This window comes from Dromiciops gliroides, chromosome 3 (assembly GCF_019393635.1).
Source record: "Dromiciops gliroides isolate mDroGli1 chromosome 3, mDroGli1.pri, whole genome shotgun sequence".
In the NCBI taxonomy this organism is placed as follows: domain Eukaryota; kingdom Metazoa; phylum Chordata; class Mammalia; order Microbiotheria; family Microbiotheriidae; genus Dromiciops; species Dromiciops gliroides.
Window position 1 is genome coordinate 544,620,143 of NC_057863.1, and position 12,871 is coordinate 544,633,013.

At 40.6% G+C, this 12,871-nt stretch overlaps 1 protein-coding gene across 2 annotated transcripts in view; it reads right to left on the reverse strand.

The window, feature by feature from the left end:
- Positions 1 to 8,257: 8,257 nt before the first annotated feature.
- The window catches only part of UCP3 (uncoupling protein 3), a 44,726-nt gene continuing 40,112 nt past the window's right edge, over positions 8,258 to 12,871 (reverse strand). For both annotated transcript variants that reach the window (XM_043999272.1, XM_043999271.1), the window contains exon 7: positions 8,258 to 9,970. In XM_043999272.1, coding sequence (XP_043855207.1) covers positions 9,862 to 9,970 — 109 coding nt within the window. In that variant the 3' untranslated portion in view covers positions 8,258 to 9,861. The remainder of the gene's footprint in view (positions 9,971 to 12,871) is intronic.

The following is a 12,871-nucleotide window of genomic DNA, read 5'->3' on the forward strand; positions in this document are numbered from 1 at the left end:
TACGTACATGCCTACAGTGCTTTGCATATATAGTAGATTCTTTACAAATGTTTCTTAGTTTAATTTAATTGAATCTATGAATTATCATCATTTTTATATGAAGGATGAATTAGAAGGGGACAGAGAAGAGAGATGGGAATACTTATTTCAAGGCTACTTCAGTAAAGCATCCAAAGGTATTTCAAAGGTAGGATCAAAAAAAAAAGTAGGGGGGCAGCTAGATGGCGCAGTGGATAGAGCACCGGCCCTGGAGTCAGGAGTACCTGAGTTCAAATCTGGCCTCAGACACTTAACACTTACTAGCTGTGTGACCCTGGGCAAGTCACTTAACCCCAATTGCCTCACTAAAAAAAAAAAAAGTAGGATCAATAGGAATTCAATTGAATAATTGATTAAATTCCAAAAGTGAAGGAGAATGAAGAAACAAAAATTACTTTAAGATGTCAAAGATGGGAAAAAAGATAAATGGCAGTGCCATAGAAATTGTGAAATCAGAAGGAGGTTAGAATGAAAGACCTTGACTTTTGGACTAATTGAGTTGGAGGTGGGACTCAGGTAGAGTTGTTCTGTAGGTAGTGGAAGGTGCAGGTCTGGAACTCAAAAGAACCAGAGATATAAGTTATTTCATTTTATTATTATTTTTAATAATAAACATTTTTATTTATAGTTTTGGGTTCCAAAACTATATCCCTCTTTCCATCCCTCCCCTTTCCCCCTCTCTGAGGCAGCAAACAATCAGATATGGCTTATACATGTATGATTATGTACAACATGACCATATTTGTCATTTTGTACAAAAAACTTTATTAAAAGAAAAAAATTAAAGAAAGTGAAAAATAGCCTGCTCCAGTCTGTTCCATCAATATCAATTCTTCTTTGGAGGTGGATAGTATGTTTTATCAATAGTCCTTTGGTGGTGAGTTAATAAAATCCAGCTCTTTGAATTAGCTGAGCTGAAAGCAAGTTTGGGTTTTGAGACAGCCTTTGCTAGATCCAGGGAGATTATCCATTTTTCTTTTTCTCTATTCCTTTGTCCTTGACTTTATTAATTTCACCTTTGTGGTGTATTTTGTTCTCACTAATAAAATCTGATTTGTTTGTGGAAAAGAGGCTGTTAAGCTCCTTTCTTATTGGCCTGGGAGAAATAACTAAAAAAGGCAGTTCAGAGGGGAGGAAGCTTTGGACCTAGAGGTCCCTCATTATTTTCTGAACCCCAATATTACGGTGAGCCACCCAATTAACTCTCCCCATATTAAATTTGGCCCCTACAATTCCATCACTATCATATACCACAGTTTGTTTAGCCATTCCCCAATTGATGGGCATTCCCTTGATTTCCAATTCTTAGCCACCACAAAAATAGCTGCTATAAATAATTTTGTACAAATCGGTCTTTTTATCTTTTTGGGGTTGTCTTTGGGATAAAAACCTAGCAGTGGTATCGTTGGATCGGGGTGTATGCACAGTTCTATAACCCTTTGGGCAAAGTTCCAAATTGCTCTCCAGAATGGTTGGATCTTTTCACAATTCCAACAGTGGAATGTAAGTAATTTCAGAGAAGGTAGTTCATACTCTGGAAGTAAATTATGTCACTTAGAGGAAAGAAAGAGAGCCAAGAACTACAACTCATAGGTTGGACAAGCTGGCATGACTAAAGCAGTGGAACACCCTGAGGGGAAGAAAGGATGCAACGTGTGAGGCAAGTAAAACCACCACCACCTTGACAACCATCTTTCCCTTAGACCCTGTCAGAATCAGCCCAGGATCCCAAGCCTATGAGCCTTGGAAACCACATTGTACCTCATGCCATGGGACCTTCTTCTATCCTAGTCCTTGCAGCTGTCATTGAAGGAAAAAAAATCACTGTAAAGAAGGGGCCCACATGTCTCATCACTATCAACAATGGCTGTTGGCCACCTGCCACCAATGGGCTGATAATAAATGTAGGAGCCCTAGGAATGATAGCACTCCCAGACCACTAGTCTTGCTTCTAGCCCAGATGTCACAGCCATCATCTGAGGAAGCAACTTTTGTGAAGAAGGGGATGGTAATTCCTACAAACTGCCACTCATAGGACAGGCAAGCCAGACTAACTGAGATAGATGGGCATCCTTAGGAGGAAATAGGGGATGACATGTGCCAGCCAAGTCAAATTTGACCATCAGCTCTCAGACCTTTATAGAGACAGCCTAGGACCCTGAATCCAAAAGTCTTGGGAGTGCCAATGCTTCCAGTCCAGTGACCCCAGACATCACCCTGGAAAGCAGTCCCTGTGGAGAGGCAGCCTGCCAACATTTCCTGAAGGTGCCATAGACACATCTATTGAAGACATAGAAAAGAATGTTCTTGTTACCAAAGTTCTTGGCACTGTCACATGGTTCAACACCCTCTGCTTTGCTGCTGCACCTAAGGACTATGGAACCTTTGCAACTGACTTGCAACTAAAACCTTCAATATGTATTGTCTCTTTCCTTAGAATGTGAGCTCCTTGAGAGCAGGAAGCAGCTTACCTTTATATTTGTATCTCCAGAGCTTAGTACAATGCCTTTAATGCTTTATTCATTCATTTGAGAGCAAAATCTTGGGAGATATCCACATTAAGGGTTTGTAAAGTGGGAGTGGGGGGGGCAGTAAAGGAACAGTTAGGTGGGAGGACAACTAGAAGTATTTTCTGAAGCCAGTGGAAAAGAAAGTGAATGCATTTGAGAATGGTCAGCAGCACCAAAAACTTCAGAGGTCAGGGAGTATTTGCACTAAATAATGTAAAAAAAAAATAATAGCATTTATATAGCACTTGATAACTACAAATTTACTGAGAACTGACTGATAGCAGTAGCTATTAATTATTAATATTTAGTTATTATTAATTAATATTTTATTAATCACTCTGAACAAAAATTAACAACACATTGAATTTCTCTAGCAATTTGTCTCTAACTCAGATCATTTTAGTCTATATAAATGTATGTAGCTTCAGTTTTTTAGTTTAGAATATTTCACAAAATCATAAATAGTATCTTATGGTTTGAGATATATACATAGAAGTAGCATTGACTTGTAAACCTCACCTTCATTCCTATTCAGTAAATATTCATTTGAAAAAAGAATTATATTTTCTTTTTTTAAAAATAATTATATTTTCTTAGTGTTTTCTTATGTGATAAAATAATGGAATTTGGCAGATGCCCAGGGGCCCCACCTGATTGATTTAGTATTGTTTGAATTGAGTGAGAATGAGAAACTAAGTACCTACTTAAAGATGATTGGTTGGACTAATATGGTAATGTTTACATAATTACACATGTATAACCTATATCTGATCACTTACCACCTCAGGCAGGAGGAAGGGGAGAGAGGGAAGAAAGAATAGAATTTGGACCTCCTAACTTTAAATAAAAATATTCATTATTATTTTTTAAAATAGGAAAAAAAACCCTAAGATCCCAGGAAAATGGATTAATGGTGGTAATCAAACTGAGAACAAAGTACCTCTTGTCTACTTAAGGTCTCTATCTGGTGAAAAGGCTGGCAGTATTTTGTCTATTCAGAAAAGATTGGGCATTGATTACTCGACCCAGTTGGGTGTGTCTATTAGTCCCTCCTTGAGGCAGCTCTGATGAGTTTAAGATCTTTGAGCCTTTTCTGATGAGTGTAAAATTCATTTATTGCCCTGCTTCTCTCCCATCTCTTCCCCCACTCCATAAGCCTTTTCCTATTACTTTCATGTAGGATTTCACTTCTGCCCTTCCCCCTCCCCCAGTGAATTCCCTTCACCCCTCAATTTAACCCTAAAGATGTTATCATCTAGCTAAGTGACACAGTGGACAAATCATCACCCCTGGACCCAGGGGGATCCCAGCCAAAACCTGGCCTCAGACACAAGACAGTCGCCCACTGTACGACCCCAGGTATGTCCCCCACCTCCATTTTTTTTATGATTCTCTAGGGTCTTGTATTTGAAAGTCAAATTTGCCATTCAGTTCAGGTCTTTTCATCACAAATATCTGAAAGTCTTCTTTTTGATTAAAGTCCCATTTTTTCTGCTGAAAGATAATGCTGAGTTTTGCTAGGTAGGTGATTCTTGGTCATAATCCCATTTCCTTTGCCCTTTGGAATATCATTCCATGCCCTCTGGTCCTTTAATGTAGAAGCTGCTAGATCTCGTGCTATCCTGACTGGGGCTCCACAGTACTTGAATTCTTTCTTTTTGGCAGCTTGCAATATTTTCTCCTTGACCTGAGAGCTCTGGAATTTGGCTATAATATTCCTAGGAGTTTTCTTTTTGGGATCTCTTTCTGGAGGTGATCAGTGGATTCTTTCAATTTCTATTTTAGCTGCTTCTTCTAGAATTTCAGGGCAATTTTCCCTGAGAATATCTTGGAAGATGGTATCTAAGCTCTTTCCTTGATCATGGTTTTCAGGTAGACCAATAATTTTCAAATTATCTTTCCTGGACCTATTTTCCAGGTTGGCAGTTTTTCCCAGAAGATATTTCACATTGCCCTCTATTTTTTTATTCGTTTGGATTTACTTTATTGTGTCTTGGTTTCTCATAAAGTCACTGGCTTCCATTTGTTCAATCCTAATTCTTAGGCAGTTATTTTCATTAGAGAGCTTTTGTACCTCCTTTTCCATTTGACTTTTCAAGCTGTTGACTTTTTTCTCATGTCTTTCCTGCATCACCCTCATTTCTCTTTCCATTTTTTCCTCTACCTCTCTAATTTTATCTTCAAAGTCCTTTTTGAGCACCTCTATGGCCTGAGACCAATTCGTATTTTTCTTGGAAGCTTTAGATATAGGGGCTCTGATGTTGGCATCTTCTTCTGAGGGTGCCCCTTGGTCTTCCTTGTTACTGAAGAAACTTTCTATGGTCCTCACCTTTCTCTGTCGGCTCATCTTGCCTTTCTTTTACTAGACTTTTAGCTCCTTAAAGTGGGGCACTGTTTCTAGGCTGCAGTATCCCAAGCTTAAGAAGTCCCAGGTGGTATGATTTAAGGAGAATCAGGTCTTCTCTCGCCCGGCCTGTTTCTTGGTCCTAGATGACACCAGACCAACTTGCTAATCAACCAGCTTTGTGTGTTGTGACGAGCCTGTGCCCCTCCCCGACCTGGGCCACTTCTACTCGAGCCTACCACCTGGTTCTTGGTAGGGGTATAAAATCCAAGTTCTGCCTTAGCACCAGCATAGACCCCTGTAGTCTCTCCCCTGCCCAGGGCTCAGCCTACTCACCTGACTGTGAGCTTAGTTCCAGACGGTGCTTCAGCTGATTCAGAGGCTCTGGGGGTCTCCTTCTCTGGTGGGGACTTCCTGAGACTGGATCTGTGTCAGGGTGACTGTGGGGTTGGGCTTGACTCCTATATCAGCACAGCAGCTCCCTCCTTCTGACCTTCCAAGCCGTTCTTGGTTAGAAGATGATTTCAGCACATTCTTCTGTGAGTTTTGCTGCTCTGGGCATTTTCCTATGGCCTTATTTGGATGTTTTTTGGAGCGATTGTGTCATGAGTTTGGAAGCTCACTGCCTTTCCTCCGTCATCTTCTGTTTTATTCTTAATAGAATTTTAGAGCTAGAAGGAACCTATGGGATTGATTGATTCCTCTCTCTTTTTTTTAATGTATAAGGTATTTTATTTTTTCCGTTACATGTAAAGATAGTTCTCAACTTTTGTTTATACAAGCTTTACAATTTCAGATTTTTCTCCCTCCCTCCCCTCCCTCCCCGCTCCCCTAGACAGCAGGTAATCTGATATAGGTTATATCTATATATCTCTATACATATACATATATATATATATATACACACACACACATATATATACACATAATAACATTAATCCTATTTATTCCTTTCTTTTTGCAAAGAAGAAAACGAAGGCCCAGAAAAAAAGAAGCTGGTACAGTTATTTCAGTCCACAAGAAGATATACAAGAAGATTGAACAGGAATTATCATAAAACTTCAGAATTGGAGAGGACCTCAGAGCTCATCTAGTGAAGGTACCTGCCAGATTGATGAAAACTCTTTACCACTCTAGCAAGTTCTTCTTCAGCTTTTCCTCAAATAGCTTCACTAACATGACATTTGCTACCTCTAGAGGTAGTCCATTCAGATAACTCCTTTTATTGGAATTTCTTTCTTACATTGTGCTAAAATGGATCTCACTATGTAATTTGCTCTCCCTTAGGTCTAATTATGCCCTTTGAGGCTAATCAGAATGAAAGATTATACTGTGGGTTGAAAGAGTCTTCTCTCAGTTCAGTTAAGCATCTACAACATTCAAGGCATTATGCCAAGCCCTAGAAATACGAAGGTACAAACAGTCCTCACCATCCTGTAAATTGTTAAAGCCTGGAAGGGACCTTAGATATTATCTAGTCCAACCTACTCATTTTATAGATGATGAAGTTGAGGTCTGGAGAGGGAAAGTAATTCACTCAAGATCCTAAAGTGACTAAGTGTTACAGCTAGGACTTGGAACTGTCATGGGGTGCAGAGCACCCCAGAAGTTCTCTGGGGCACAGCAAGGAATCTTCTCCTGAAGAAACTAATCCAGAGGACAGATATCGCCTAGAGAGATAGGCTGAACCAAATCGGACTGAGCTAGTTTCGGATTCCCACCCTTCATTCAGGTCTCCCTTACCCTGGGAAGATAAATTTGGGTGTGGCTGCGGCCTTTGTATTCTGAAGAGGGATCCGTAGCCACCCCTCACCCAATTCCTCTAGTCACTACCAGTGGGGGATGGTCCTCCACTCCTCACCCAATTCCCCCAGCTACCACCAGTGGGGGATGGTCCTCTCTCACTAAAGGAACTTTTCACAGGCATATGGTCCACCCCCATCAGTCTATAAAAGTAGTCATGGGAGGATTATGGGCCCTGGTTACCCCAACAGTTCTCTGGGGGGTTCAAGGAACCTTTTCCTTGAAACCTCAGGGGTTTTCCCTTGCAATCAAGTAGGCCTCTCCTTGAACTCAATCAAGAACACCCCCCCCCCAAGGGAGATAAGCGGCACCAGATCGAACTGAGCATGCTCCAGGACCACCACCCTACATTCCAGTCCTCCTAAGCACCTGGATGAGGTAATCCAGGAGAAGATCACCTGGAACCGCCCATCAGCAGACTGCATAGACCCATCAGGACAAAGTTGACACCCACCACCAGATCGCTCACGAGGGATTCCTCCTACCCCCGCACAACGTGGGAAGACCACCAGCCCCTCACCCAATAAGAGACTCTTACCCACCCCATCTAAACCCTATAAAATGGCCCTCCACAAGCTAGCCGGGGAGGAAAGCGTTTTGTTCCGGCAAAACTTTCCTCCTGGCCGGTTTCTCTTGTACCCCAATAAACCTGTTCTTTTATTCCTAATTAGGTCTTGTGCGAGAGTGTAATTCTTTACAGAGGAATCCTAAGGACCCACGTGCTTTCTCCTATCGGTTTCTCCCCCATATCAGAACCCTGTCCCTTTAAATGCAAAGCTCTTTCTAGCCCAGAAACAGAGGACTAGCCAGCACACATAGTACACTGCTTCCTTCGGCCCCTTCTCCCCACCCCATGGCTGTTTGGTGAGTCTGCTTCTATACATTCCTAATAGACAGCCTTCTCCACTTCAGAGCAAGCACAGATATGCTGACTGCTTCCTGTCTGCTTCCTGCCCCATCCACCTTAGGCACAGAACATTTCCCCTATAATACAAACTTACGTTCTTTAGAACTTTAAACTTTTCTGTCATGGGGATAATGGGGTACAGGGTTTGGGGTCCTTAGGAATACCTCTTTAAAGAATCACACCCTCTTGCACACAAAAGCAATTAGAATAAAATAGTAGTTTATTTCGGGGCTGAGGAAAGGAAGGGAAGGGAAGGGAAACCAAGAGAAATCCTTGGACTTCTCATGGGGAGAGAGGCATGGCACAAAACATGTGGCTCTGAGATACCAATCTCCTAGATCAGGAGACTGGCAGGTACTTTTATAGAGGACTGATGGGGGTGGTGGTGACCATCTTACTGTGGAAAGTTCCCTTAGTGAGGGAGGACCATCCCCCACGGGTGGTGGCTGGAGGAGTTGGGTGAAGGGTGGCTGCCGATCTCTCAAGCCATCTCCTCAGAACACAAAGGAAGCAGCCACACTTAATCTTATCTCCCCAGGGTTGAAGGAGACTAGAATGAAGGGTGGGGGTCCCGAAACTAACTCAGTCCAAACTGGTTACACATCTCTCTAGGCGTATCTGTCCTCTGGTTTAGTTTCTCAAGGAGAAGGTTCTTTGATGTGCCCCAAAATTGCTTCTGGGGTACTCTGGGCCCATAACATTTTCTATACACTTTCCTTACAACAACCCTGTGAAGCAGGTACTGCATGCATTATCCTCATTTTACAATTGAAGAAACTGAATCTGGGAGATCTCAACTGACTTGTTTAGTGTTAGAGACTAGATTTTAACTCAGGACTCCTGACTACAAGTCTAACACTCTTTTCACTCTACCATCTTTACTCCCTACCCTGAAGAGAATTCCTTCAGTGACATAATTGTCTCAATTTTTTTCCTTCTCCTTCTCTTCCTCCTCCTCCTTCTTCCCTTCCCCCTCCTCCTCATCGAATTTTTTTTTTTGGTGGGGCAATGAGGGTTAAGTGACTTGCCCAGGGTCACACAGCTAGAAAGTGTCAAAGGTCTGAGATCAGATTTGAACTCAGGTCCTCCTGAATCCAGGGCCCGTGCTTTATCCACTGCCCCACCTAGCTGCCCCTCCTCATTGAATTTTACTAAGCACCTCAACCTAGCCCTATAATTCTTATTCAAGGAGCTGTGTTCTCATTTTTGTGTGCCTACTAAGCCATACCCCAGCCTTGTATACTGTTTTCATGAATTGCTGTGGCTGAAGGGATTTACCTGGAAGCCAGTGTTCAGGTGATGTGAATGAAGTTTTTTGCCCTTAGCTAGGCTAGTTCTTGGATGACAGATACACAGTTTATAATTAGGCTTGTACTTGAAACCTTTCCTGTTGGGTAGGACCTGATAGCACTTTTGCTCTGCTGTCAGCCACCAAGAACAAGGAGTTCTTTTTAGTCCTATAGCACTGGAGGGGGACGTTAGTCCTAAATCCATAGCCTCTTCCTGAAGGCTAATACACAGTATTACTTCTTTGGGTTAGGAAATCCTCAGTTTTCTAGAATTCAGTTTAGATTCCATCTCTAGAGCCTAGTGCTCAATAGGGCCTGAGTGCTCAATAAAGCTTGTGGACCATCCATCAATCATGATGAAAGAAAAACGACATGCAACTTGGCCAGGACTTTACTGAGGGAATTACTGTTCAGATACAGGTCAGATTAGATGTGATCTAACATTCCTTCCAGCACTGAGCTTCTGTGATTTTAATAAATTGCCAGCTATACCCTAGATTCCCCAGGGAGTAGAAACTTAAATATCTATTCATCTCTTTCTTTGCTTAAACTCTCTTGAATGCTCTCAATTAATTTTCTAAACCAATGTCCAGGATACATCCACCATACCTTCTGATTTTCCCAATTAGGTCTGTTTGAATTTATTTCCTCTTGCCTAAATATTAGGCATCAACCTTGATATGTTTCAAAAATTAATATAATTTATGATTTTATCTTGTCAATGCATGACAAGGCTGTTCCTAAGACAGAGTATCCAAGGCTGGAAACTTCCTTCTTATCTACCTTTTCTTCTTCCATTTCTTCAAGTTTCAATCTGTGAAAGGGTATTTCTTAAGGTTTGGCAGCAAGCAAACATGAATGTTTATGTCTTTCTCTATGTATATACACATACACATATATATACATGTATACATATATATATATATGTCTTATGATTTCCATATTCCAATAATCTCTTTTTGGTTAAAATTAAGATTCCCAGGACATCTGGAGTTTCATCAGGGCTCTTTTCAACTGCTCATAGGTCACAAACATCATCACATTCCAGGATCCCAAACGAATAAAGGAGGGAGTGAATCTAGAGTGAAAAAAACAAATAGACATTTTAGTTGAATGGGCCTGGATAATAGTACAAGACATTGCATAGAGCAGACACTTTAAACATGTCTGTTGAATGAACAACTGATCATTCTTGTGATCCTCTGAACAACTACTACAAGTTGATAAAAGTGCCTAGGATTCTTCCAATCTTATATATGTAGTCATAAACCCCCAGAGTTGAAAGTGCCCTTAGAGAGCATCTAGCCTGACCCAATGTAGAAATGCTCTTTGCAGTTTTCTTGATAAGTATGATCTATCCTATGTTTGAATACCTCGGTTGACTGGAAACTCAATCCTAGAACTTTTGTACTGAGATAGCTCAAATACTTAGAAAGTTCTTTTACATTGATCAAAATTTGCATTCTGGTCACTTCCACCCTCTGGTGCTAGTTCATTCCTTTGGAGTTTCATAAAACAAGTTTCTTCCTTCTTTTCCACATAAGTCCTTTAGATGTCAGAAGATAACAATGGTATCTTCAAATATCTCTAGAATTCCTAAGAAAGTCTTGCATTATGCTTTTGGCTGGTCAGGGCATGGTACTGATTTCTCCTCTCCTAAATTTTTTCATCACAATGTTCCTGGACCCCCTCCTTTGTACTTTGTTTACTTTCCCATGTAGTATAACTATTTGTGCACTTGCACTTCCCTCTATTATGTTTTTTTTTTTTTTTTGCAGGGCAATGGGGGTTAAGTGACTTGCCCAGGGTCACATAGCTAGTTAGTGTCAAGTGTCTGAGGCCGGATTTGAACTCAGGTACTCCTGAATCCAGGGCTGGTGCTTTATCCACTGAGCCACCTAGCTGCACCCCCCTCTATTATGTTTTAATTGGGGTTTGCGTCATTCCTGTCTTTGTATCCCAGAGAGGCAAGCATCCTAGAATGACAATTGGTCCTGGAGTCAAGAGATATGTATTAGTATTAGTTCTCTCATTTAGTAGCTGTTTAACTTTCAGCAGATCACTTACCTTCTCTGAACCTTACTTGCTTCAATTAAAGTGTATGCCTTCAAAAGATGGGGAAACCAATGCTGGGGAACTGCTATTCTATATCTTATTCTCATCAACAAATAAGAACTGATTGCTGAAGCAGAAATTATGAGAACCTTGGGGGAAATGATTATTCCAGATTACAATTCATAACAGAGGAGAAAAAAACACTGGACATGATCTGGGAAACATCCTCAATTTCTGAAAAGGAGGTTTTAAAGGGCTCTGAGAAGGGATAGGATCCCATTGCCTAAATTTCTATAGTGGAAATTCTATGGAAGTTATATATGGATGGATAGATAGATAGATAGATAGATGGATGGAAAGCTCTCAAGAATGAAATTTGAAGGGGGCAGCTAGGTAGTGCAGTGGATAAAGCACCGGCCCTGAATTCAGGAGTACCTGAGTTCAAATCTGGCTTCAGACACTTTATACTTACTAGCTATGTGACCCTGGGCAAGTCACTTAACCTCCATTGCCCCACAAAAAAAAAAAAAGAATGAAATTTGAAGATGCAAAGAAATTATTTCTATGACTAATTGTCTAATGAAACAGATGTATATATCCAGGGAACTCATCAGTCAGCTTAGAATTATTATTTTTTTGTTTTAAAAAACTCAATAAACTTTTTAGTTATTTTCTTCCATAATCATGATAATATATACTCTATAATACATGCAGTTTCCTGGCAAATCTTAATAAGAATTGGAAATCAGTGCAATCAACATACTAAATATATTCTTTGTGCTCCTTGGGAATTGCCATCCATTTAAATGTAAACTGCTCCAATCTTATTATAGAAAAATAATGAGATATGATTTTCATGTCAGACATGAATATAATTTAAAAAATATTGTTAATGATGCGCATGTGGCAGCTTAAAATTCTTAAAAGATGTGCACTGAAGTTAGAATTCAAGAGCTGGGGGGAAGAGGGTGAGTTAGAAAAGCATGACATGGTCCTACAAGACCATTATTGTCAAAAACAGAATGAACCAAGGCCAGGAAGAAAGCTTAACACAGCCAAAGGCATTTTAAAAAGCCCTGCTGGGGTAAGAGGGAGAGAAATCAAACATTGCTTTGAGTGGAGGATGTGTTGAAAAGGAAAAGAAGGTAAGAGTTGCTCAGCTCTTATTTGGCTTTTCTTTTCTCTATCAAGGATGATGATTTTTGAACTGGAAAGGGCAGAATAAAATGACCAATAGATTATTGATACCCAAGATAAGCACAGAGATCCTAAAAGAGCATCTAGCTGCCCTTGATGAGTTTAAGTCACCAGGCCCAGACAAACTATATCTTAGGATACTGAAAGAACTGGGAGCTATGACTTGCTGAGCCACTGTCAGTGATCTTGGAAACATCATGGAGAATAGCAAAGGCATTCCAGGACTGCAGAAAGGCAAATGATCTGACTTTCTAAGAAAGGAACAGAACAGTGTCTACAAACTATAGCCCATTGATCTTAATTTTGATTCTTGGCAAAATTCTAGAATTTAGGATTAAAGATATTAAACAGAAAATGAAGCAGTGATTACAGAGAACTAACATAGTTTCAATTCAACTCAACAAAAAATCATTCAGCATTACTTTGTACAGGTCCCAGGCACTGGAAACAAATACAAAGATTAAAAACCAAACAGTCCCAGCCCTCAGTGTGTGAAAGTCACACAAAGTTAATTTTTTTTTTTTTTGGTGAGGCAATTGGGGTTAAGTGACTTGCCCAGGGTCACACAGCTAGTAAGTGTTAAGTGTCTGAGGCAAATTTGAACTCAGGTCCTCCTGAATCCTGGGCCTGTGCTTTATCCACTGCACCACCTGGCTGCCCCTAAAGTTAATTTCAAGAGAGGGAAAGAAAACCCCATCCCAGAAGGATGTGCCAGTCAAACTTGGTT